Source organism: Gambusia affinis, linkage group LG11 (genome assembly GCF_019740435.1).
Source record: "Gambusia affinis linkage group LG11, SWU_Gaff_1.0, whole genome shotgun sequence".
NCBI lineage: Eukaryota > Metazoa > Chordata > Actinopteri > Cyprinodontiformes > Poeciliidae > Gambusia > Gambusia affinis.
The window spans coordinates 15,050,156-15,077,533 of record NC_057878.1 but is presented as its reverse complement, the minus strand read 5'-3'; the positions used below and the strand labels follow the sequence as shown (position 1 = coordinate 15,077,533).

Genomic DNA, 27,378 nt, shown 5'->3' with positions numbered 1-27,378 from the left:
TCAACTTTAATGAGACTTACTGGCTGATGAAATGGCTGAAACTTCTGCACCACTGGTCAGGATTTCGAAGTGTGGGTGAGGGATTTCTGCAACAAAATTACAAAAAAGATATGAAGAACAGACTTTAGTTTGCATGATATAAAGGCAATCTAGATCATGCCTTTAGAAAGAGACCCAAAGATATTCTTTGGATCTTTTTGTGACCCAAAAAAACCTTTTTTTCCAAGTTCGACAGACTATGTTTGGCAGACGATGTGTGACCATCAGAGGGTTTCTGCTTTGAGCAGCACAGGCTGGTCTGCATCCAGGTCTGTGGCAGCCACAGAAAAAGTGACAAATGATAACTGTTCATCTTAGGGCCTGGCAGGGAGCATCTGCCACCAAGAGCTGAAAGTTATGGGAGATAGTTATACCTCTGTCAGCAGCATTTACAGAGGCCATCTGTAATGATGCTAACACCTTTCACGTACGCGGGATGACAGGCAGTCGGGCTGCACGAAGAGCCAAGGCTGGACAGAGCCTGAGTACAGTCATCTTCACAGCGAGCTGTCAAAGCCGACAGCTAGAGGCTGAGCCGTTTGTCACTGTCAGGTAAACAGTGAAACATCTGAACAATCACTTGCTACTGCGCTAATTAGTTCCCGATACTCACATAAAACACTGCAGTGTTTGGAGGAAAACACAGGTTCAAAAGTTGGTAGTTAGGGCGGTGCAATTTGAACAGCAATGGTCTGAATTAATTTATTTTTTTTTTCTTGAGGATACAAAGAAAGGATGTAAGGGTGCAAAATCTGTCATTTTGCACAGCGTTCACTTAGTCAAGTCTTTCTTAAGAATTCAGGCAGGCAATCCTTTCCAAAGTGCAGATCAAAGCCGGAAACTGACTGTCTCAATGCAACCTCTAATATGAGCCTGAAGAAACATTCTCGCCTTGATCTTCTGCTATACTGCTTATACATTATAAAGTCAACATACCAGCGCACTGCTGATAACGCTGTCAAGTGCGCTCATTGTGCTTCGCAAATTCACCCTGATATTTTTTTCTTTGAGTGTTTGTGTGTGAGCGCTGGCTCACATTGTAAACACAAATGGCTTATTCAAATGTGGGTCCAGGCAGCGCGAGCACTGTCAGACGCTCCTCAGAGTGGATTGAGGCAAAATCAGGGAGGCGTCAACAGCTTCCGACAGCTGGAACTAAACCAGGGAAAAAAGACAAAAAAAATTAGGCTACCGCAGTTTCTGAATATCTTTTTTGATATGCATATTTTTTATATATTCTATTCTGTTTAAATTTCCAAAGAAGTTTTTTGGATGAAGTAGGACTTCTGTGATGTCTAGCTGACTAAAGACAGATAAAAAAAAAAATTACGTTTTATAGTATGTTACTATAAATATGAAGTTATACATTCAGATCTTTTTAAGATTCAGGTGAGTACCATTCAGTACAATAAAATATGGGGCTGCAATTTCAGTCCTGGACTCCTTACAATCCTTACAATCTTACAATCTTCTTAATGAAGTAGCAATCATTTTTCTTTAGGATGACATCCATTTACAGTTTTTGTTTAGCGCTGATCTCTTTTTGATTTCAAAGATCTCTATTAACATACAAGTATTCATAGCTTTTGTTTAAGCTATAAAGTTAATTCAACAAATATTGACTATTGTTGAAGCCGTGTCAGTCTCTAGGAGAAGAAGGAGAAGTTTCACTGTGTGTGTCTATGTGGCATCATGCTTTAACAAAAACTCTGCCCTGAAGGAAGTCGCCCTCTTTCCATGACTGCAGCTGCATTAGAGAGGACATATTTCTTCGCTGGCGGAGAAAGGTAATGAATCTTTTTAAGGCAATGCATCATGCAGTAACCCTGGGTCCAAAGTAAATATTCAGTCTATCGTCCGGGTAATCGGTGACTGTTGTCTGGCCAAAGAATAAGCCTTGACCTTGGCTTATTTTAAAAATCTGCAGAAGAAATCTGAGGCGTAAATTCCCCAAAAGAGACATTGTCTCTGATCCCACTGACAAACCAGTGCTACCTTCACTGGCCACTTTGAAGCACGCAGACCTTTTATGTGTACAGAAAGTTATGCAGCAGTTAAGGTAAAAAAACAAAACAAACAAACAAAAAAAAAAAACAAAGACAGTGCAATAATCTTTACAGCAGATATTTTTATTAAAGGCATCAGAATAGATTAATCCCAAGCACTTTATCATAGATTGTGAAGTCACTCAGATGTGGAGCATTATTTCTGAATTAGTAAGATCATGTCCCCCCACAGCCATAGCCATGAAACTTTATGCCTTGTCAAAGCTTCATAAATCAGTAGAATGCTTTTGGATGATGGTACTGCTCTAGGGAGAAAAATTGTGTTTAATTGTGTAATGTAAAAAGAATACTGCTGCAAACAGCATTGATTTCTTAAAAAATAAGAAGCACAGCTGTGTTTTAAAAAATGTTTGACAGAGAGTGAGCACATGTGTGCAAAATAAAGACTTGTTCAGTGATTGGGCCACCCAGCCAAAGTTTTGGCTCATTCATCACTACCACCTCTGCACAGGACTTCTTTGAGCATCCATGAATGAGCAACTGAGGAGTTCTGCTGCATTTATCATGTCGCAGACAGCTACGTCGCCCATGCTGCACACCGTGACGCCACCAAGAGCTTCAGTAAGACGACTGCATCAGAGGTGGAGATATTAAAGCCCTTAATCATGACCCACTGGTGAGCTCCTGTCAGGAAGGAAATCGCTCAGACAAAAGGTGTGAGGTTACTTAAGCCCATCAAAGCATTTTTTTAAGTGTGACTTCCTGTTACAGGAACGGCGAGCAACTTCATTAAAGAAAAATCGATGGGGCAACGTGTTCATAGCAGCAGTATTTTTGACCAAAACCTGAGAAAACTACATCTGTGATCATCCAGAAATACATTTTTTGCCTTTTGTTTGAGGTAAGGGATTTTGAGTTTGTGGATGGAGAGAAAGGAATGTTTCTGCATGCTCAGAGATGTCAAACGTTAATCTCTTATTAACCTGCTATAGTGATTTAGTAGATTTAATGCAGATACCAACAGAAGACAATGTGTGTGGTGATCCTTTGGCCTTTCCCACGTTGAGGTCATTTTATCATCACTATGTGGTTATTCGTGATATTGTCTTGTTGCCTTAACATGAATTATTCTAGAACTAGAAGTATCTGAATTTGATGGGCATGCTAACTAATAATTGTGAAGATCAGGCAGTCCAGTTGGTTTGGTGATGATAAAGTCATTTTGTCAGGATGAACATTTCCTCCAAACAGAGGAATTTAAACTTTTCTTTGGGGAAAAAAGATCAAGTCCATGACATGACAGCAAGCAGTCCAATTGAAAATTAAAGGTGGGATGCTTTTTTTTTCTTTTTTCTTTTTTTTTTATAGTGCATGATGAGTCTGTTTCATACCAATCTGACCTGCTAACTACTGTCTTAAGCTTTTTAAAGAGGAATATGGTTTTCAAGCTATGCCAATGTCTTGGAGAATTCATTCAGTCAGAAAAGTCAAATGTGGTGGAAGAAAGTTTTATTTTTATGCTTTTACATTTTTTTTCTCCACATGACTAATTTTACATGTTTATTTTTCACACTTTCTTTAAAGTTTATTAATCCTAATGGGAGATTAGACGTTGCAGTAACTCTCACTACCTCTGCTCAGTCATTATAGACAGAAAAGAATGTTACTGAAAGAATGTCTTGCGCTGGTCTGTGTTGCAGCGGTCTGCAGATGCCTCTGACCAAAGAGACTGTTCTTTTACAGTCTTGTGAAAAGGATGTTTAGGATTCTTCAATATTCTTCATTGCCACAAAGTGACCCACCCTATCTCTGCTTTCAGTCTCTGTTTTTTGTGTCAAATGTGTCTTTTTTTGAGTGTCGTCTTGTTGTGCAGTAAAACCATTGACTGAACGTCTACAAGGATTTTAGGATTTTACCATGGAGTCGAACTAACTTTTTAAAAATAACTTCTCAGACACTGTTGATCGCCGTCTCCATTTGCTGCTGCTTAGGCCATAACTTTGTGTTATAATTTTTAGGAGAGCAGTTTCTCTGCATCTGACCAGTATGAATCTCTCTCCCAAAGCTTTGGGATTTTATTAGGCCTTGTTGCCCCTGACAAGCCATCATTTACTCCATCTTTCATCTCGCTCATTCTGGTCTTTGCCCCGATGGATGCGGGCCGTGTTTAATGTGTGTGTAATGTCGACAAAGATCTGGATGAACAATCACAACCTTGTCTGTCATTGCTGCCTCTCTAACCTTTACAACAAATTTTACACCCTCTGGTTTGACTTTACATGGACACTCTGAGGCTTTATAGCACCGAGAGCAACCAGCGCGAGCAATTAACCTTTCCCGCATACTAAATATCAAAGAACACCTTTGATGTCGCTAATTAATTTTGCAGTTGATGATTTTACAGCTTTGTCTTCTGTCATGCTTCATTACGTTCACTCATAGCCACAGAGAACATTGTAGGTCTATCATGCATACTGCAGCACACCTAAATATTTTCATTAATCTAAAGACAAAGTAATAATAAAGTTAAAAAAAAAAGAGATCACAAACATCTAACTTTGCCTTAAAAGTGTAAATATCTGTGATTTATTAAAGAGTTCAGCTTAATTTGCCAGATAACAGCTCCAACTACAATCAGAGAAAAAATATAGGTGACCCTACAATATGCTGCTGTGCTCCTTTTACTATGATGATTGGCTGGACGTCTATTTGGCTAGTTCCAGTTCCTGCAGCAGCAGAGACAAAATATGAGCCGATACAGCTGGGGTTGTTTTCAGCTCTTTGTCCTAGAGAGTCTTAGAGAATCAGCAAAGCCAGTGATACAGACAAGATTAACCACATAGCAGAGGAACACATTAATATGTACATTAATGTGTGAAAAATCTGAATTATTGCATGTTTTAGTGCAAACATGTATGCGTCAAGGACTATCCAACAGAAGACAAATCTCTTCTGGAAAGCCTTTGTGATGCTTTAATGGGAAAATACACATAAAAAAAAAAAAAAATCAGAAGATCTACGATCGTCAAAGCCATGTAAAAAGATGAATCTCTAAGATCTTATCATGAATCACTGGCGCCGCCACCGGAGACCCAAAGGTGAAACACATTTCCTTATTTAGAAAGTAATTCCTTCAGGAGTGATACGAGCATTTCCTCCTGAATTCATCTGCGGCGCTGCAGCATTGGGGGGAAATACATTTGAGATAAATGTCATAGTGAAAGAATCATTTCATGCCTCCACACACACACTGTGATTTATTTAACAACCACTAAACCCTTCAGGTCACATTTCAAAGGAAAAGGCCAGCCTGTGTATTCTTTAACTCGAACAGAGAGGGGAGGAGTGGCTGTATAAGAAACATATCTTTTCAAACATTTCAGTAAAACTTTGAATGAATAAATTGGAATTAGATATACAAATGCAGATGAATTACAGCAGTGTGAATGAAAAGGCTTAATTTAAAAATGCAGACCTTTTAATTTGAACATATTTGTTTGGTCGGGGATAAAAGTTTATTGTTCTGGGCCCTCCAATCTGATCTCTTCTCATCAGCTCACCTTACCTTGCATGTTTTCTCAAGTGTTTAGGTCAGAGAACTGTGGTTACCAGGCAGGAAGGATAACTTTGTGTTTTGTTAAACATTTCTGTGCAGATTTGGCCACATGTTTTGGATCATTCTCCATTGAAAGACCTGGTTTTTCAGTTGGTTCAGTTGGAGTCCAACAAGTTTTTACTAAATAGTCCTTAATGCGGGCTGCATGGTGGAGCAGATGGTAACAGCAAAAAGGCCCTAGGTTCAAATCCTGTCCTGTGCATCACCTGTGATGGACAGGCAACCTGTCCAGGGTGAACCTCACCTCTCACCTACTGACTGCTGGAAAACGGCACCAGCCCCCTGGTGGCCATGCGAGGATAAGCAGGTATAGAAAATGGATGGATGGATCCTTTGCACCCAAACAGAGTTATTGGGGCTTTTGGAACAGACTTCTACCCAAAACATCACAGATTTTCCCCATACCAAACATAAAGAGAATCTTCACATTATAATTTTTTGATTCGCACCAAACTCTCCTTCAGTGTGTTGCTGAAACTCTCAATCATGAACCAAAGCATATTTCTTAAAATAAAGTGTATAAAATCTACATGTTTATCTTCTTCACCATCTTGCCCATGGGGAGCAGTGGCATTGTAGATATCCTTAAACTAGACATTTTTCATTGGCGCTGGTCAGCTTGCAACAAAATGGCAAGGATCAAATTAGGAAAAATTAAAAAGCATTGCAGTGGAACACAATGTGTATTTTTGAGAACTTAACCAGCCTATCCAGCCATCAGTCAGCACTATATTCTACAATCAGTCTACCTTCTGGGTAAAATGTGGCGCTGATGAAGCGCACACATGATTTCTGCCACACAAGGCGTGCTCCTGCATGTTGGTGAGTAGGAGATAATATTGTGAGCAGGATTGGCGAGGGTTAAGGGGGTTGCTGACAGCCCCGTCTCGGTGTGAATGGAGCTAATCACTAATGCAAATTGCAATCAGAGGGGCACATCTTCCACAAACGAAGAGATAATTGCACGATTGTGCTGTCAAGAGAAGGTCAAACATGAGTCTCCCCCCTTGTCAGGCATGAACCATTCCTAGAAGTAAATATTTCCAGAGAATATATATCATAGGAATTACTTTAAGGACTTTTTATGGCATTGATTTCATCATTGAACAACAAGGCCTACTTTGTAGATAAGAATGAGGACATTCATATGTCAAATCATATTATTATTTTTATTTTTTTTAAAGACATGTTCAGCTGTAAGAAGGAATATTATGATTTTCCTGTTTAACAGTTCTAATGTTTAACATTGTTCCACTCACTTTGGGGGGAGGGCAACATTTGTGGTCTTTGTGTAAGCTTCACTCCACCTGTGTGATAAGAGCGCCCTCTACTGGACTCACCGAGGGATTTTGAAGAGCGCTTTCACCGGATGCATCTCAGCCAGCGGGGGGTCTCCGTCTGCCAGCTCGATGGCTGTGATGCCAAGAGACCACACATCACAGCGGGCGTCGTACGAGGAGTCGTACTGCTGCTCACAGGCTATGACCTGGCAACGTAACAACAACATCTGAGTCCAAAACAAAATCTACATTTCCCCCCAAAACATGCAGGGAAATTTAAAAATGATGCAAGACTAATTCAATTTATGGCAAAATAAAAAATAGGCCAGATTTTACTTAAGAACTGGGTCAAATCAAAATGAAACTGGCCCACTGACTTAAAGCTAAAAATCCTTTTTATTTAAAGCAAATTCAAGCTGGGTCAGCTTAGAATAGCTGTCGGTGTGAGCTCCGCTTTCCCACAGTCAATAATTATAAGTGACATTACATTTTCCAGCTGAGTTTATTCTAATTGCCCCTGAGGTCCCAGCCCGACCGGCCCAATCACCGCACCTCATTTCTGCCAAGGAGTAAGCCGAGGGGCTCTCAGACTCCCGGCTATTAACCTTGAGGCAACCTCAAGAGCTGCACCCGTGGCGGAGAACAGGAGGGGAATACACAATGACACAGAGGAGGGAGGCTCACTAACATAACTGAGGCACTCTGTGTAACGCATAAGGACTCCACTGATCAGGCACTAAAGCATGTGGGTTGGGTTTTTTTATATAGATGAACATGCCTAACCTCAGGAGCCATCCAAAATGGTGTCCCGACCGATGTGTTCCTCCGCAGTCGTGCACTGGTCAGTTGAGCGGAAACACCTGCAGAAGAAGACAATGAAATTCACCTTCTGCTGCATAAAAGGCCCTAAAACCCACAGTCAGATTTATAACAGGTGCAAAATGTTAGAATTGATCAATAAATCCTTGTGTACAATCTGCTGTGGCAAACTGCCAAGCAGTAATAATAATAGGCCATAATCATTTCAAATTATGTAGGACAGATTTTTATCAGCATGAGTTCACTTCATCTCCATGACACGGGGGACATAAACACGCCTGGGGGCAACTCAAAGTCATTTGCCATAGCAGCTTTCTCTTAATATGCAAAGCATCAAATAATGCAATTTAAACGAGCAATAATAGCCCCGGGTTCAGGATACGCTCCATGAAATGAAAAGATGTTATGGTGAGCGGGGGACTAAAGAGTGTGGAGCACCTCATATGATTTACCCCGCGTTTGTGTTCATTCTTCACAATCAAAGTTGTACTGCCAAAAGATCAGTCATACTTAAAAAATAACTTTAAAAATAGATATTAATATCTCTAAGCGATTCTTTTTGGAGAGATAATTACCAAAGTCAACCAGTTTGACTCCCCCTTCAGTTGTGAGGAGAATGTTGTTTCCTTTGACGTCACGATGGATTATCCGGTTGTTGTGCAAATGCTGCAGTCCCTTTAAAGTTGGGAACCAAAAATACAAAATGTGTTAAAAAAATGAAATTAATATTGAAATTAGGCAAAGACAAGTGTAGACTTCAAGAATTTTGTTTTCGCATTTCGTCCACAAACTTCAGTTAATGTTATTGTGATTTTTGATAAAACAGCATTTTATTGTGACGAGCAGAAAATGTATATAGTTTATTGTATTTAAAAATGAAAATAAAAATGGGCCTGGATTTAGCTCCTTTTACTCTGATTTTATTCATCATTTGTAAATAGAGTCCAGCTGTATATTTTTATCTAGCAAAAAGTCTTGCTTTCATTGAAAAGTGTTGAAACAAAAGCAGTAAGAAAACCCACTTGCAATTTACCACAAGCCATCTAGTGGACACAGAAACTAAATATCACTCTGAATACACTATCCCCTCAGTAAAACATGGTGGCGGCAGAATCATGCTATGGGGATTTTCTTCAGTATGGCCAGAGAAGCTGCTGAGACTGGATGTTAAGACGGATAGAAGTAGTTCCTGGATGAAAACCTGTTGAGGTTGCCAAACACTTTACAGAGAGGTGAAAGTTCATCTTCAAGCAGGACAACACCTCTAAACACACAATCACAGCAACAATGGAGGGTTTAGATCAGGAAACTAAAGTCCTTCAGGAGCATGGTCCTGAAACAGTTAGTAGTACTGCTGCTTTGACCCACCAGTGTGAAGTAATCGGGTCATTAGCTGGACTCTGCAGAGTCCGCCTTACTGAGGATGTAATTTATCCATTTAATTTTAGGAGCACTGGACCAGAGATTCATCCAAAAGTCTCAGATTTTAATTACTAAGACAAATAAAAAACCGTGTATGTTTTTTCTTCCACTTTATAATTAAGCACAATTTATTTGTCGGTCTATCACATGAAATCCCAATAAAATATGTTGAATTTTGTGGTGGTGAACAAAGCAGAAAGTGTCAAAGGGTGCAAATGTTTTGGTAGGCCCTGAAATTTAATATCCTTGCATTTTAGTTGCTATTTAAAATCAGCTGCCAGCTTACCGAGAGGGCACTGTACAAGATGTATGAGATGACGGGCTCCTGCAGACACTGGGCGCGCATGATCAGGCTTTTGATGAGTTCTGTGACGGAGCCGCCGTTGCACAGCTGTAAGGGAGACAGAGAAACACCAGTGACTCGTCCATCACTCACTGCCTTAAATTATGATTCATGGGGAGGGGTAGGCCACACATCTGAGCTGGAGAAAGAAGCTCAGCCTCACATGTCAGCACAATAGCGTCGGGCTTTTTAAGAAGTGCTGTCAAAGCCTGGAGAGTATTTCCAAATACTTCGGCTGCCGATGCACTACTTTCTATCTCGCTGTGTATGTTGTTATATCAAACAACTTATGTTATTAGGATTTAATTCTGACTAAATCAAGCACATTTTGTGATCAAATCACAGAAGTACGCTACATTTTGTATATTGCATGTGTATTGGGATAAAGAGTGTAGAGTTTAAGGACAGGAAAGTCACTTTTGGTGTCCCATCTCTGTCTTGTTCTATTATTTTTCATTCTTTCAATATTATCTGAGTATATATGGAAGAAAATTCAATGCATCAATCATAAATTAGGTCAGGTGTTCCCCAGCTGGAGCCAGTTGAAGCATTCAGAATGCTGGGGTGAGTGAATATTTATTATCGCAGACAAAGAGCCTGCATAGAGTGGTGAGAGATTAAGTGATGTCATTATGATGTTGCCACTTTTAAATCACACATGAATGCTGAAGAGTTTATTTTTATCTTTGAAATGTAAAAAATAAAATAAAATTACCTTCTGGATTTGATGAAGATCACATTGTTTATGTTATTAGATGAATAAGAAGCTGGATTGTTTTTTGACTACTGAACACAGACTGAGGGTAAAATTACAGCATAAAGACATTGTTCACATTCGCCACAAATAAAATAAAATAAAATAAAATAGTTGCGCCAGTTGGGGTTTAACATTACACTTGAAAATCTGAAATAAATTCAATAAAGATGCACGAGGAAGCGCTCACCTCCAGTACCAGCCAGAGTTGTCCCCCAGATAAGTTGTCTGACTTGTAAAACATGCCGTAAAACTTCACCACATTAGGATGGTTCGACAAAGACCTCAAGATGTTGTATTCTGCTTCAATCTCCTCATCTACATCCTTAAAGAAGCAAACAAGCAAACTACTAATACAGCCTTGCAAAGTATACAGCAATATAGATTAACAGAGAAATGCTTTATAGGTGTGTGACTGCTTATTTTTAGCTACAGAGCAACAGCAGGTAGCTATGATTAGAATCGGGCTGTGTAATAGTAACACACGGACAGGATGAACTACTGCTGGCTCCGCTTTTCTATCAAAGTAAATCTTAGAGGGGGAGGGGGGAAGATCCACAACCACAGAGGCAGAATTTCTCCTGCTGGATATCTGAGTGATGGTGTCAGCGGTCTAATCAGGGAGAGCGATGGGACAGGAGGAAGCTCTATCTTCTTGAGGGGAGCATCGTGGTGGATCAGGCTGCCAGGATGGTGGACACAAACACAGGCAGGTCTCAGAACAAGGGTGGCCGATGCAGGGTCTACAGCATCCTCGTCAAACAGAAAAATGACCAGAGGCTAACTGTTAACACTGTACTAATCTTACTAGTGGAGACGGGGATAAAAAGGACAAGACTTGCAACCTACTCTGTTTGAGGAGCTTGAATGCTTCAGGAAGTCACAGTTATAAAGAACAACAAATGTATTAGTTGAGAATAAATAAAGCTTTCAGTCAGACGTGAATCATCATGACAACACACGAACCCTCATTAACATAACAGAGAGCTCAAAGAGACAAAAATGTACAAAACAACTAATAGACATGAAACAGGCCTCATTAAAGCAGCTAAACTAATCATAGGCTGAAATGATTATGTCTAAGATGTCTTTCCATTACCTCGTGGTGCTAAACCTACAAAATCTATTAAATGATTTTCATCATATCATCACAGTAATGCTGTGATGATATAAGAACAGCTTGAATCATAAAACATATATGCAGATTGTGAGCAGAAAAAACAATGAAATGGGACCAGAAGTCCTCAGCTGTGCATGTGTATATTGAGCTGTTTTAAGAAAAGCACAATAATCACCTGGCAAATAGGCACTATAAGAAAGATGTGCAACAATTTTACAGTTATGGATTATGTTATATAACATCTGAAAAATAAAGGATGAATTTGTATAATGAAGTACCAGCTGTAGTTTGGGTTCTAACTCCACCAAATATTTTCCAGTGGTCATCATTATGCTGCCAAACAGAGACAACAACTTTGCACATGCTCATTAAAAATGAACAGGTATGAACCTTTTTATGTAGCTGCTGGTTTCTAGAAGCGCTGCCAAGCTGTGGATATCTGGGCTCATTGCTCTTCATCACCAGACGAGGTAATTAGTCATTTGAAACAAGTTTATTAAACCAGACAATCATCAGAAACACGCAAAGCCTCAAAAGACCAACATTGGGGAACACTTAAAGTAACAAACCATCTTAATCAGCCACATTAGGAAACACCTGAGAGCAGACGGGCCAAACACCTTCTTCAAATTAGATGAAATTTGTGTGAAACATTTCTGTGTGAGGGGCCTGGTTGACCTCTGATGACCTCTGGAAACATTTATTAATATCTTTAAAATGATAGCAGAACCCCCCCACTCACTCTCCTGTTATGGATGTTTGTTTAATTAAAAAGAAAAAAAAAATCCTGGATGGGCTTATGTTACTCCTTCTTACACTTCCACTGTGTTGGAAGTTGAACTGTACAATGTAATTGTAACTTGTCTTTCCAAATAAAAAGTTAAATCTAAAAAAATAAAATAAAATGATAGCAGCACAAATGGAAATTTGCACCAGTTTCGTTTAATTTGAAGAAGGTGGTGGGGTCGACTTCACTCAGGTAACCAGAGCAGCCTGAGTAATTAACAAGCTTTGATTGGACTCACGTTGATCGGGTCCAGCACTTTCACTGCCGCCTGGCTCCCGTCCTTTTTGTTGGTCACTTTGTAGACTTTGCCGTACGTCCCTTTCCCGATGGTTTCCACTATGTCCCAGTCGGCCGAGGGATCGCCCAGGTTCTCCAGTCCAATCATGCTGGACTTGTAGGGGTACAGTCCATAAAAAGATCTCCTGTGGATCAAACCAGAGCCAGGATCAGCAGTGTTTTCATAAATCCTGTCAAAATGTTGTGATTGTACGATTCACATAAACCAAGGAAAATGTTAATCCCATTTCTAATGCTTAATGCTTTGCACAGGGAACAGAAAGCTGGTTGAGATAGACTGAGGTCCCACTGCTGCAGCATGAGAACAAAACACATCAGCAAGAAAGAAAAGCAGATAAAATCTATGAACACTGAAGCACAGACACCATCATCCCAGCGGTTTCCTGAGAGATAAATAACCACAAAGGTGCCACATTATAATCTTAAAACAAAAATATTTAAATGTAAAAACACAGTCTATACTTACATGGCAAGTGTTATGTTCTTCTGACTCATCGGCACTGAGTAAAGTTACCAGTGAAGAGTCTCTAGTGATCATAATACAGCAACACCGATAGCAACAGCTAATGCTTCCTTGGGCAACAAGTGGCGTTTCCCACAGTCACTGAATTAGCCGTCTCCACTGAGACCTTGCTGTGCACACTAAGAAGCGCAATCTGCTGGAGATCAATTGGATTGGTCAGAGATTACCAGACCTGAAGCAGCAAACTTTCGTCACACCTTTGAACAAGCAGCTTCATGAAACAATCAAGGTGCTTCTTATATTTAAAATAGGATTTTCTTGTGACTAAAAACACCATGCACAAACAGTAAGTGACATGAAAGCATGGAAAATAAAATAACACAAAAGATAACAACCCCATTTCTTCCTTGCTGGGAAGCAAGCACCCACTTTTTAACAAAATGACACGTTTCGCAGATAAACCTGATGGAGAGGGATGTTTATTTTCAATTCAGTGTCTGCTCTTCTCATCACAAACCTGTTAATGCATCACAGAGGTTGTGTGTCCCTGAGGGACTGAAGGGGAAGTCTTTTATTTTAGGCGATCTGGAAAATTGATGTGAAAAATTATGCTTAACCCTGTCACACGGGGACAGGTTTATAAATCAGAACACAATGAATTTCAGATGCGTGTTGAGCAGACACTCTCAAATATGCAGCACATCTTATGCCTTTCAGTGTGTCCTTTGTGCAAAAGTCATGTGAGGGAAGTTTACACGTTCAGTTACCACATGTTTTACATCAAATTTTATTAAAGAAAAAGTACCAAATAACCAGTAAGTTTAATTACAAAAACTAGCTACCTCTCAGCAAGTATGCCACATGAAGTTACAGGAGAACACAGGAACATTGTTCCAATTTAACAAAAACTGTAAAAAGGAACATAGGCAAGCTGTTTCAACATGTTTCAGGTCCTGGAGAGAGTCAGACAGCGTTAGCTGGTTTCAGAGTAAAGCATAACTCACAACAGGATCAAACATTTATCACTGCTCTTGTTTTGTAACCTAAACCCCACATAGGACACAAAACAGTCACCTGTTCTTAAACCTCTAGCCTGTTAGTCTCTAACAATCTGCAGCAGAATACAGTAGATTCACATACACTTTAAACTTTATATAACCATATTACTCCAGTTTAATGCAGAACATAAGGGCGACTATTATCCCATGGCTGTTAATTATTAATACTAACTTGTTTGTTTACATTTTTACTAGAATATCATTATGTGTTGTTGTAATTATACAGTACTTTACTCTGTAAGAAAGTTTAACTAAACTTTATTTTAGGTTGGCACAAAACAGAGGAGCTCTGCTAATCTGGGTGCAAATAAATTACTTCGCAACTATACACTGCAGCAGTCACACAGATACCATCTGTAATAAGTTCACTTCATAGATGTTTTCATTAATCACTAATTACTGATGATTCAAGATAAATAAAAGGCTCAGATCAAAAAGTCAAGAACCAAACATACCTGCTTCTTTGAAAGTGTTTGCCGCTACCTCACATCGAAATGCGCCAGACTAATTTAGCCAATCTCCAGGGATTAATAATTTACCAGTCATCTGAAACCTGATACCCAGATGGCTCTAAATAGTCATGTGGCAGATGTAGCCAGTCATAATGGTGGCTGATATGAAGCATCTCATGTTGCAGGCAGGTAACCAGGAAGTCTGTGACAGTTCCTAAATCATGTGACCGCAGCCTGTCTCCTCTAACCGCACACTGTTCTCTACTTTAAGACAACTTCAAACGTTATTTTGTCAGCATATTTGAAACTGACCCTTTAAACATGAAGATAATAACTACATAACCATTTAAGCTTAGCCACAAGTTTGCAAATTTGCAGAGGCTAAAGAAAGTGATACATATTTAAACCTTTATAAAGATAAAATAAGCAGCCCATTTTTAGCTCATATGCCAACTTGTTCAAATAGGACAAAAATTCATTTCTATTTAGATAATTCTTAAGATTTAATTCTTATTTACATGGGAGGAGGACAAACCCAATGACTTTATGAAAGCAGTCAATCCTGACTAGCATGTTTGGTATTTATCATCTCATCTTGTAAGTTTTAAATATATTTAGAAAGACTACTTACCAAAGGTTTACTACATGCTGTTCTCCTGTTATTTCTGGATTGTCTGCTGAGAACGCATGTTGCACTTTCATTTGAATAATTTAATAATATAAATTTATCAATTATTCTTGTTGATTCTAAGGTTTGAGTCAATATAAAACAGAGTAGTTATAATTTCATTAGCTTGATTAACTTAAAATGAAATAAAGTTAGTTATTTAACTCATTTAAGTAACTTTGTTAAGCATGTAGACTTTCAAAATTGATTTGTAACATGCAAATCAATGTAATTTCTACTCAGAGGTACTGGTTAAAAACTATGTACATGAAATGTATGAAGATTGCTACAGAAATCCATTTGTTCGATTTTAATAGGTGGTATGAATGACAAAATGTGGCCCACCAAACAATGCTGCTTAGAGGGATAGAGGACTGAAGAGCAGCTTAGGAACAAGATACCTACTGGTCCTCACTGGGCCAGGAGCTCAGGTTACTTTTTGTCTCCAGACACGTGACTATTTGAAATAAATAAATGAGCTAATCAAAGTCAAGTCACAGAAAGCTTTAAGAAAACAAAACACTAAAACAACAGGTGTGTCATTTTTGTAATGAATACCCTTCATTCTCCTCTGAGATTTTTTTTTTTCAACAAAAGCTTTAGTACTGTGATGACTGATAGTGCGACAAGCTGCACAACATCTTTATCACAAAAAAACGAAGCAAACTGAAAGTAAGTAATCCCATTTTCTGCTCCTATCAAACACACAATTCTACTTTCTGTGATAAAGCCTCTTGGGAGCTGCAGTTGGTAAATAAACCCTTTGGTAGGTCTGCAGAGAGTGAGAGAGAGAAAACACTATAATCCTTTTAAGGGGATATGAGGAGGCTTTGCAGTAAACCTCCACCAAGCGAGACCTAAAGCACGGTGCCCTTGTTTTCACCCCGGATGACCAATAGCCCCATCAGAAGATGACAGATGGACCCAGCTACTTTTTTTTTTTGTCATTGTTATTGTTTTTTCAAATTTAAGCAGTTAACCTGCAGGATTAATTAGCCTGCAGGAGCAGAACAACACAAGATACAGAAAACACAATTAGCAAAACAAAGCAACCCTCATCAGGATCAATCTCTGTCATCACAAACACCTCAGCTGCCTCTTTGTGCTGTGACTCAGCATAATAACTGCGCATTACGCAGTCACTGACTGTTCAAAAAACAAGTTAGACCTTTTGTGTGTGTAAGAATTTCAAGGCAGACATGTAAATAGCAGATTTGTTATATATATGGTTAAGCCCCAAATTATTTATAGCCCACACTGTAAAAAGTAATAAGTTCACTTTACTTAAAAAAAGTTAGGAAACCGATTGCCTCAAAATCTTCAAGTAAAGTAGCTAAAAATAACTATGTTTAGACCACTCAGATAAAGGCAGTAAACCTGAGTGCCGTTAACTCAAAATCATTAATTGGGTTAACTGTAAAATATTCATTCAGACAACTCACGCAATGGCAGTAAACTTGAGTGCCGTTAACTCAAAATCATTAGTAAAGTTGACTATAAAATGTCAATTATGACTACTTCAAATTGTGAGTTATGTCAATTAACCAGTACTCATAAAAATAAGTTATGCTTACACGTTTAAGAGTTCACATTACTTGCAAAATATCAGGAAACCGATTGCCTTGATATGTTCAAGTAAGATGAACCAAAAGTGTTAAGTTATTGGAACGAAGAGCCAACAGACAACAGTTTGAATGGGAAAAAATGTTTAATAATTAAACAAGTTTACCTTAAATACAAGGTTCTCAAGTGTGGTTACATACACACTAACCTGGAAACAAAGTTTTCCACAGACTTTTTTTAGGAAAAAAAAATGACATGATTTTTTTTCTAGGGTAGCCTTCAATATAATATTGAATCCTTCAAATGGCCCTCAGTTTTTAAAACTTTGAGAATCCCTGCTTAAATGTCTTAGTTGACTGGTGTGAAACAGAAACTAAATTCTCAATACTAGAGCCCAACATTTATCATAACATTGATAAAGTAAATAGTGAAGTAGTGAAGTGAAGTAATGTTTCTCCTCATTAACATAAAACCATTTAGTAGTCTGCAAATGCAATGATGCTCTCTCCAACAAAAAAAGAATCAAACAAGAAATAAAAATCACTTTTCCAATAAGGGTAAAGGTATCAACGTTGATCCATAATGTCACATCACATTCACTCATTGCATCAGAAGATTTTTGAGTGATTGTATTTTTTTTTTAGGGATTTATGTCCAAGTGACAGAAGCACCCTTTGGATGAAGTCAAAGGTGTACTTCAGTTGTTGAGGGTACTCCAAATTCAGAGAATAAATAAGTCCAAAGAGCAAGCACATGGCATGTGGAAGATTCCCAAGATCATTCATGACAAGACTTCCTTCCAAAATGATGGCAGTACTTGAAGACTGGAGGTGCAGTGAGTCAGTGGAGGCCTGCCTGTCCTCAGGAATGATGGTCAGGATCCCAATGGGGGTGTGAGACACGTCTGGGTCGCAGTCCTAACAACAATAGAAGCAACACCACAATTACATATCAACATAACACTTCTTTAGGGTGACCAGACGTCCTCTTTTTCCCAGACATGTCCTACTTTTCAGACCTAAAAAAATGTCCGGGGGGAATTTAAAAATCGTCCAGGATTTTGGTCAACTGCCTCAAAACACATTACATAGCTTACAGTGCATTGTGATTACATTGCCACTCCGTTCCACTACTCCATTCCAGGTTTCTTTGTATGGCAAAGAAATCGGCAGCACATGTACACACATGTGCTACCGATTTCTTGCTACCGTTAGTTCTACCCCCCACCCCCGTTGGCGCATGTGTGTCCGCCGATTCTATCCCCCCGCCAACAAAAAGAAGTGTCCTCCTTTTCAGAAACCCAAATCTGGTGACCCTACACTTCTTCATCATGGCTGCTTCTCCTACAGTTTACAGCTGTCCTACCTATGGCAGTCTACTCATCATAAGCCTTCTATAACAGTACAGCGGCTTTTTTAACCCGCCAACATCTTTATCCTTATCCCTTTTCCTTTTTTTGTTTTGCGCCCCGGACAGCTTTTTTGCTCTGCCGCTCCATCTTGTTGCCACTAAATAAACATGATATTTTCGACTAACGTTAGTCCCAGGCATCGCTAAATCATTACACATAAAGTTAACCTCAAAACCTGGACTTGCGGATGAATTATATGGCCGAGATAACGAATATAAGTTTGCTAAAAAACAGTGGGACTTACCGTGACCAAACGTAGCTGCAGCAACCGCCGTATTGTTGACAGTTTGGCGTGTCTTGCAAACACGTCGTCACTCGTCAGTGTCCAATGCGCATGTGCGTTCAACGAGAGCTGCCGAATGATGCCGAGTTTTTTGCTGGTTATGCAGATGCGTTTTGCTCACTCATAACTCCAAGTTCGGGTTACTTGCTGCTGATGAGTTTGATTACTTGCCTCAGTAGAAAGTTGTCTTTGCTAAGTTTAAGTTAGTATAGTCAACAGAATAAGCTGGAATGAGTTCAGGTCACTTTTCTTTTTGAGTACACTTTACTTTTACATTTTACAGTGCAGTGAAAATTTTTAAATTGTTTTTCTTTTAGTCAAGGACATTTTTTACTGATGGGAAAGGAGATAGGTATTTTTCAAAAGGTGTTACTGCACAAGAGGATTTGAAAAAACAACAACAACATTTGAACAAAATTAGCATGTTAGAGGAAACTATTCAATAAGTAACAAAAAATCCTTTATAGACAAAACAGAAATCAAACTTCTTAGAGCTGCTGGCAATGTTTCCACTGTAATTTATTACTGTGATTTATCTTTGAGGATGGAAGGCCTCCCTGCCATCACCCTAATGTTTAGCTCCCTAAAAATTCTTCTGGATTCAGGTCAGTCTGAGCCACTCCAAAACGTTAATATTACCTCAAGTTAGAGAAAACATTAAAAGACTACTTTCTGTCGAGGGTATTGATATTTTTACAGCTAACTGCATGTAACTTGATGACAGTCGATGTTAATACTTACAGTAATCGTTTAAGGTTCCAAGTAATATCATAAATAAAATATTTAGACGGCAGAAAGGTATTTTTGTATTTACTAAAATGCAAAATCAACATGAATGTCAATGTCAATTTTAATATTTACGTTAAGAAGTTTCACCAAAGTTCTATACAAATTAGAGAATTAAGTACTTTATAAAACCACAAAAAGAAAAACTGATGAGATCAAATTCCATAAAACAATAAAATACACTTAAATAAAAATGAAATAATAGAAAATGTAGATTTTTAGATGGACTTGAGCTGACATAAAAATAAAAGTTTAGTTGTTTTTATTTTTTAAATACTGGAGGGTATGGAGAGTCGTTCTAATGGGAATAAGAGATGGTACAAAGTATTGTACTACCATAATTGCTTATGTTTTCATTTTTAAAAAATTATTATTTATTAACCCAGGCCTTTTCTTTCCCCCTACTACATTGCTATAATTTTACTGGTTATGTGAACCCGTTTTTTTTAATGAAACATAAATGAATATCCCCAACTGAAAGAGCTTATCCATTACTGCTTTGCAAAATTTTAAATATAATTTTCAGATATATGATTACAGCCTATAAATACATTTAGATCATAAAAAGCTTTATTTTATTTTATTATTTCAAAAGACTTTTGTTTTTAGAAAATTTCACCCAAGTACAAAAAACTTTATAAATCAATAAAAACAGGACAGTTAAACGGCAACCCAGTTATTTAATAACCAAATTATTGTAAACAAACACACAGTGTGTCAGAATCAAGTCTCAAATTAATCTGATGCCTTCATGACTTAATTTAAAACATGCTTGTGTTTTAACTACTCTGATGCATACAAAATATTTAAAATATCTAATGTCGATGATGCTGTCTTGTTGAGTTGCACGGCTACTTTTCGGATCAGTTTTCCAAAATACCTAAAGTATTTCTTGAAGGTGGAATACAGCCAGAAGAAGCAAGATAATTTTGAAAATTAGGGATGTTTTAACTGAAATTTTAACATGCAGACCGCCTGATTATGAGTATGTAGCACATTTACACCCTTTTCACACCCAGGAGAACTTTATTTAAAAAAAGAAAGATAAGAAAAACATATCCTTACCTTGACATTGCTTCCGCTGTTTTTCCATCTGTAACATCTGCAACACAGGAGAGCCTGTCAGTCACAGCAGGACCTCTGCATTCACCTCCTGATATCTGGGCCAAGTTTAACATAAACCACCATGGATGTTTAACTCTATGCTTAAAGGCTTCCTACACAGCGCACCTCTGTGGGAATAAATAGAAAGAGATTTTCTGCCTACTTGGTAATGGCTTTTAATTATTAACTTTGCAGATACCTGAGCATGTTGTCCTGCAGACCGGAAGTGGTTTTAACTGAATCACCACTATCGCTCTATACAGCCTTCAACAGCCTATTCGTGCTGTGGTAAGTCTGAGCCTACCTGCACGGGAAGCGATGGGAGGAATATCCAAAGAAGCTTGTCGGAGGACCGCTTGTAACACCAACATCGCTTAGTCTGAACAGAAACTCTGAGGGGTTCAACTGTGGCTAAGAATTCGTCCACCACACACAGAGATTTTTTTCCTTCTTGTTGCCTAATTGGAAGAGAAAAGTGGCTTTGTACTACGGATAGTCATTATCCACAGAGCCTCCCTTGTTTTCGGACTCCAAACCAATTATACTGCAAATACTCCCTCGCATGGATTACTGACAACTCGAACTCCTTTGCATTCAGCAGCACCAAGAGCAAATACACACGTTTCATTTTGATTTTTAGATGTTAAAGCAAAATTTTATCAACCACCTGGTTATTTAATATGTCAACTTTTCACTGCATAGAAATTAAATTTTTCAGCCCAGTTTGAACTTTCTCATCTAACGTTGATGTCCAGATTTCAGCTCCAATGAACAGAACTGCCTGGAGGTCACGTTTTACATGCAGTTCCTGACAGCAACACAATTAAAACAGCCAGTCAAGAGTTAGTCGAGTGCAAAAAAGCTTTTTGTACTTTACATATCTACTTTAGCAGTTTGTTTACACTCAATTTAATCTGCCCAAGTCCTGTTCGGCATCTTCCAAAAGACATTCTTCCACGATTGTCCTGCATTTAGCTCCGTTCATCTCTCCATCAACTCTGACCAGCTTCCCTGTTCCTGCTGGAGAGAATTCCCACAGCATGATTCACACACAGCTTTCTGCAAACTTACAAAAGTTTGATTTCAGTCTCATCTGATCAGAGAACCTTCTGGCATGTTTGCGGTGTCCTCTAAACAGCTTGTTGTGGTAAACTGCAAACAAGCAATTTTATGGCCTGCTTTCAGCAGTGGTTTTCTTTTCAAATTCATTTTATTTAAGGGTACCAAGGTAATGGGGCTGAATACAAACAAACACCACAATTTTTAGATTTCTACATGGAAAAAAGTTTGAAAATGTTTTAATACTCAATAGATAATAGCTTTTCAGGCGAATAGGCTTTGAGCCAATAGAGAAAGTCTATAATAAATCAAGACCTGGTTTAAAAAGTAATTGCAGATATGTTTTGTACAGTAAATGCACTCAAATAAGAACTCAAAGCATTAAAAGCCCAAAATCAATAACATCTATTTTTATGCAAATTTAAGTTTAATGGAGTTTCTTCTCAGTACTGATGTTGACTTTATAATATTACTTTGATTAAATTGGTATAAAAAAAAAAGTAGGTGAAATATTTGTGTTTCTTAATTTTGCTGCAGTGTTTGGATGACGTATGACAATAATCAAAAAACAACAAAGGAAACCACGTCAACGTGTGCTTATATTTTATTCACATATGTTACATTTTGCATTAAGTGTCCCAAGTCAGACTTCCTGGTCAAACTCAGAAAGTTTGAGTCAGCACCTACAGTAATGTACTGTATTCCTCTTCATTCACACAGGAAAACACACAGAAGCTTTCAGTTACAACTTTACACCCATTACTCATTGGCTATTTGGTTGCGGCCATTTACAAAGTGGGTACAGCAAAAATAAAGGAAAGAAAAGGATGAAACATGGGGAAGAAAAATCAGCATGCAGAAATTCAGAAGTAAGTTCCCATGTGTGCTCTTTTTTTTTTTTCCCCACATCGCAGCACAACGTGGCCCAGCATCCTAGACAGTCGTAAACCGAAGCTTTGCAGGCATGACTGAGCCAAATTTCCACCCTTCTGGAAAGCAAGGTGATAATCAGAAAACTGGATAGCTCAGACAAACAATGGTTGCTTAAAGGATGCCATGCACAGTGTTATAATGGATACCAACTCCGACAATCCTCCAAAGTCAAAATGCAATTACAAATCACAGCTAGATGATGCACGAGTAAGAGTTAGTCATAATGAATTGCTCTGCACTGAAAATATGAACTTGATTAAAATGCATAAAGGGAGAAAGCCTTTCAAACAGCACAGGAAGATCAATTAGGAGTTCTGGGCTTCTCGCAAGCAACTTTCGCTTTGCCGAGATTTAAGAGATTGAGAGGAAACTCCCACAAAGTTTGATATTTTTGTTCAGACGTGATGCAGCAGGACTCCGCGCCTGTGCAGTGGTATTTATGAAGCTGGACTCATTTGAATTTTTTTTTTCTCCATTTTATCCAAACAAAGAAAAAGAAAGAAAAGAAAAACTCTAAAAAGACAGGTTAATGTCACCTGCAGTGGGTGCAATGTGGCGACCGCATGCCTTCTTAAACTTTAAAGTGAGTTTAAATCCACATTCCCAGCCACCAACTGTAAACTCAAAGCACAACCTTACAAAAAAAAAAAAATCTTCACAAAAGTTAACATTAATTGAACAATGAGCAGCAGCATTTATTTAAATATCTAAAACGTATTTTAAACAGCAAATACAACAAAAAAGGAAACATAATAATTCCTGAGGATGGATTGCAACTAGACCCAAAAAGAGTCCTTTCTTGTTCGCAAAAGAAAACTCTTGTGTATTGATGAGCGGACTTGGTCTTGCCTACCATCACATGTGAGCAGACGACGAGTGCAGCCTGCAAAAACTTTGTTTCACTCATCAAGAGCTCAGAATCCATGGCTGAACAGCAGCGAGCGCCGTGATAAATATAAGGGATATGTGTTTTCTTCATCAAAAACGTTGCAAAAACATGTCGACTCTGTTAGGGACGTTCAGCAACCCTGATATTATGTTTTCTAAATCCACATCTGCCTGATCTGTGATATTTCAAACCCAAACAGGACAGACTTTTAAAGCCTGCTCCAGATAACCTGAACATCTGGGTAAACTCATTCCCTCTATTTTGAGCTCACCCAATTCAGATTTTTTTTCTCCTGTTGAAAGCCACACAATAGATCACTTGAGCACACACACACACACACACACACACACACACACACACACGCACACCCACACGTGTTAATCTTTTAGGCTTACTGTACACCAAACGTCACATAAACTGAAAGCTGTGGCAGCGATAACCTTACTGAATGTTTGTTTTTGTCATATTAAGGATTTTCCAAATATTTTAATCAAGGCAGACACAAGCCAGGAAATCATAATAACAATGATAATAATAATAATAATAAAAAACATCTCTATCTTGGGTTCATATGTGTTTGTAAGAGGACTTTGGAAGATCTTAGAGTCCATTATAGTGTGGCCCCCAGCGTTTATTGATGTGATCGAAGGTGTGGGAAACCCACTGTTGCTCCAGCACTCGATACCTCTCTTCACACAAGAACAGAGGCTTGCCACGGCTAAAGGAAACAAAGACAGCAAGCCAAGAAATGTTTACATATGCTGAACCATTCATTCAAAGAGTATTTCAAAGTACTTTATAGCAAAACAGAGGAACAGAAATTAAAAAAAATTAAAAAAAACAAACATGAAAAATAAGAAATGCATATTAAAAACAATAGGGTGGGTTGGTGAATTTAAACAACTAAGTGTTATATATAATCTTTATTGGTAAGTTGCAGCAAACAGTAAGGTGTTCAGTCATTACTTTAACATTTCTGCACATTTCAACTTTTCAGGCAGTTGGTTCAAGAGCCAATAGGACCCAATGTGGCCATGTGAGGAAATGATTAGCCCCTATCCAAATTTCCTGTTTTCTCACACTTTAGATGAAATAACTCCAAATCATCACCAAAACCCTTCACTTCACAACTTCAAAGATCTCTATACTCCTGATAAAGTCAGACTGTTTTTAAGCTAATATTTAGTTGCTGGGGAGAAATTCCGTTCCACTCGCAATTGAAGCGCATATTCATCGTTTCTTTTTAGCTTAAAATGATCAAAAATAAAACAGAAGAGTGTGACTACCAGTTATTTAGCTCTGTAGTCTAGAAGTAGTGTTGATATTGTTCATTCTTTAATAAATATTTTCTTCACCATTATCATCAGACTGACAAAAATAAATGAGTAATAATTTTTTTCATACTGTTAAAAACGCTTTAATAACCTTGTTTATTTAGTTTAAACACAAAACTTAACATTGATTCATTTTGAATTTTCTAAAATGGGTTATCCTTTCATTTGCTCTCAACAAAGTACATAAACTAATCCAAATGAGCCACTAACAGCAGGAAAAGCTTTCAGATGGAGTTTTAAAGCGTTTAAATATTCAGCATACCGTAAATCTCGATCTTCTTCCCCGTGAGCGTCCAGGTAAACGGAGCCCCACAGACAGAAGCGATGTCCACGGATGATGATGATGACTGAGGCGTTTATCAGTAGAAAGATGCCCGTAGCTGCGCCACAATGTTGGGAGTGCTACAATAATACAGTCAGCATTAATGACTTAAAAAGGACTGTGTTTCCTATTTTTCAAATAAAATTAATTTTTTGGGGGATACTAAAACATTATTTTTAAGTCCCAAGTAAAACAATTGAAAACTACTCTCATAAACTTACCAAAACACATTCACAGGTACCCTGCTGTTTACAGCAGACGCCTTTGAGACAGACGAAAGAGCCGCAAACGAGGCAGAGCGCAGGGTCTTTTGGCACCTTTTTGCAGACAGTGCAGGCCTTTCTGTGATAGTACTGGAAGATGATGTTGTAGTTGTCTGGTAGCTGAAGAAGGTGAGGTGCTGCCCACTTAGGTTCTTGGATCAGCAAGCTCTGCACAGGAGAAGTACGACAGTAAAGGTCTTACAGTCTTCCTGCCCTTCTTTTTTCCAAGTTACAAGAAAGAAGTCATAATGAATAAAGGGGCACTAGAGCCAAAAAACCTTAAAAAAAAAAAAGGGCAACTGAATTGATATAATTAAAAACAAGACACCTGCAGAAAGTGTTTAAGCTCTTGAATGTAATCACTGACAACTCACAAGGGTTTGCTTGAGCTCATTTAAAATCTCAAACATGTTGGTGTCAGTCTCAGAAAACCCCCGCATGCTTCAGACTTTTACCAAAGTTGGTACGTTGACTAAAATTGACATACTAGTGATTGCTCAGGATGCATCAGAGATCGCCCTGTGACCTCATCACACCACTGCGTCACCAAGTCAAAGGCGCTAAAGGGCCACTCCAGACATGAGGCACTGTGTATGGCGCTGGGAGGCTGAGGAGCTGACGACAGCAGCCCTAAACACACAGCCAAAGACGAGAACTCCTCTTCCTCCTGAGGCAAAAAGGAAAATGACAAGTGAGCAAAGAAGCTGTAAAAAGGGGAAAAAAAAGAAAGAAAAGAAAGAAAATCGCATCGTGTTTTTATCTCAGCGAGCAGAAAAACGTACCGTGCAGCCAGTCAGGTTGTCTCCATAAAGGTGGTGCTGCAGAAGGCAGGAGAGGCGAAGAAAGGGCAGACAGAACTGCTGGAGGCTGAACTCGATAGACTGTGGCGACCACACACTGGAGCTCAGCTGGAGAGAAAAAAAAACAAAAAAAAAAAACAGAAACAGCTGATCAATACCCAGGCAACAGCTTGCTGATAACAATGTGATATAAAACAACTCCTGGAGATTAGTAGAGATATTAGATCACCGTCTATGAGGGTAATGGTCGATTAATAGTAAAAGAAGAAATGAAAAGGAGACTGTGTGTGATCTTCATGGTAGTAAAGTTTAAATGAAGGCTCACCACAGTATTTTCTTCACTGTTCACCTTGTAAACACTCTTGTCCTTTGAAAGTTCAGTGATGACGTGGTTGAGCAGAGCTTCGAATGACTTCTCTGAATTCTGAGCATTCTGTGGCAGAGAATGGAGGATTTTACCATCATGACGTTGACGGCAAACAAACGCGGATTAAATATTTAAGTCAACTCTACCCTAAAATACAAATACAGACAAAAACAACTTGAAATGATTCCCATAAACTACATTTCAGGTCACCAAAGACCATCTGCTCCCTACGATTAGAAACAGAGAAAGGTAAAGTCTGGTGAACATTTAAGAAATAATGAAACATGTTTGTTGAGCTGAACATGATGATGAAATACAGAAAAATCGGAGAAGTGGAGTATGAATAATTTAACATAACAAGCCTGTCTAGAGTAGCATCAAAGAAACTTGATTCTGATCCTTTAAATATATATATTTTTAAATTTCACGTTTGTAAATTATGTGTGAACCATTTCCCAGGTAGCGAATTCAACCAGAAACTTTTAGATCACAAATGGGAATAAGAGCAAAAACAAAAATAAATCTATTACAGTAAAAGCAAGCAATGAAAAGCAAAAGCTATTGTGTAAATGTATTTATGTAGGTATATACTGTGTATAATTATTTGGGAAATTATGTACAAGTGACTTGTGGAGGTAACGTCTTTCAATGCGCTTTCATTTAGGGGCTTCAGATTAAAAGGGGGCTGAAAACAAATGCATGCTAAATGATTCAAAATTTGATATATATAAAAAATTATGGAAACTACATAATATGTTCCTACAACATCCATGATTAAGCACCACTTTGTGTTGGCATATCGAACACAATCCCCATTACACACAATGAGGTTTGTGGTTTTTGTGTAGCAACAATAAAAGGTTTCAAAGCTTGTGAATACTTTTCAAAGCCCCACATCTTGCAAACAAAGCTAGTCCAGAACGTAGCAGACTCCTCTCAACAAACTAGCATGAAAACAAACCCAGGTAAAAAGAAATTAAGCATAATTATGACTTTAATCATTCAACCCCTAAATATTAATAATAAAAGCCTGGAACAAATGTATGAGCAAACTTACAGAAGCGAAGGATTTCACTTCTCATACACAATTTGGACAGTCTTTATGAATTTATTTTAAAAACGTATTTACACATTTTCTCAC

General features: G+C 38.3%; 2 protein-coding genes across 7 annotated transcripts in view; both read right to left on the bottom strand.

Annotated features, from left to right (window-relative positions):
* The window catches only part of myo3b (myosin IIIB), an 80,380-nt gene extending 59,619 nt beyond the window's left edge, over positions 1 to 20,761 (bottom strand). Inside the window, exons 1-9 of one of the 4 annotated variants that reach the window (XM_044131469.1) lie at positions 20,575 to 20,761; positions 20,232 to 20,268; positions 12,425 to 12,608; positions 10,470 to 10,604; positions 9,469 to 9,573; positions 8,336 to 8,435; positions 7,725 to 7,801; positions 7,002 to 7,147; positions 21 to 86 (exon numbers count right to left, since the gene is read on the bottom strand). In XM_044131469.1, coding sequence (XP_043987404.1) covers positions 21 to 86; positions 7,002 to 7,147; positions 7,725 to 7,801; positions 8,336 to 8,435; positions 9,469 to 9,573; positions 10,470 to 10,604; positions 12,425 to 12,608; positions 20,232 to 20,268; positions 20,575 to 20,641 — 917 coding nt within the window. In that variant the 5' untranslated portion in view covers positions 20,642 to 20,761. Of the gene's footprint in view, positions 1 to 20; positions 87 to 7,001; positions 7,148 to 7,724; positions 7,802 to 8,335; positions 8,436 to 9,468; positions 9,574 to 10,469; positions 10,605 to 12,424; positions 12,609 to 20,231; positions 20,547 to 20,574 lie in introns of those variants that run through there. The other 3 variants (XM_044131471.1, XM_044131468.1, XM_044131470.1) reach the window with 3 other exon arrangements.
* A 1,154-nt stretch (positions 20,762 to 21,915) lies between these two features.
* The window catches only part of ubr3 (ubiquitin protein ligase E3 component n-recognin 3), a 39,612-nt gene continuing 34,149 nt past the window's right edge, over positions 21,916 to 27,378 (bottom strand). For 2 of the 3 annotated variants that reach the window (XM_044131460.1, XM_044131462.1), the window contains 6 exons: positions 26,196 to 26,303; positions 25,853 to 25,978; positions 25,558 to 25,737; positions 25,029 to 25,238; positions 24,748 to 24,887; positions 21,916 to 23,869 (listed from right to left, as the gene is read on the bottom strand). In XM_044131460.1, the coding sequence (XP_043987395.1) occupies positions 23,752 to 23,869; positions 24,748 to 24,887; positions 25,029 to 25,238; positions 25,558 to 25,737; positions 25,853 to 25,978; positions 26,196 to 26,303 (882 nt within the window). In that variant the 3' untranslated portion in view covers positions 21,916 to 23,751. The remainder of the gene's footprint in view (positions 23,870 to 24,747; positions 24,888 to 25,028; positions 25,239 to 25,557; positions 25,738 to 25,852; positions 25,979 to 26,195; positions 26,304 to 27,378) is intronic. The other variant, XM_044131461.1, reaches the window with a different exon arrangement.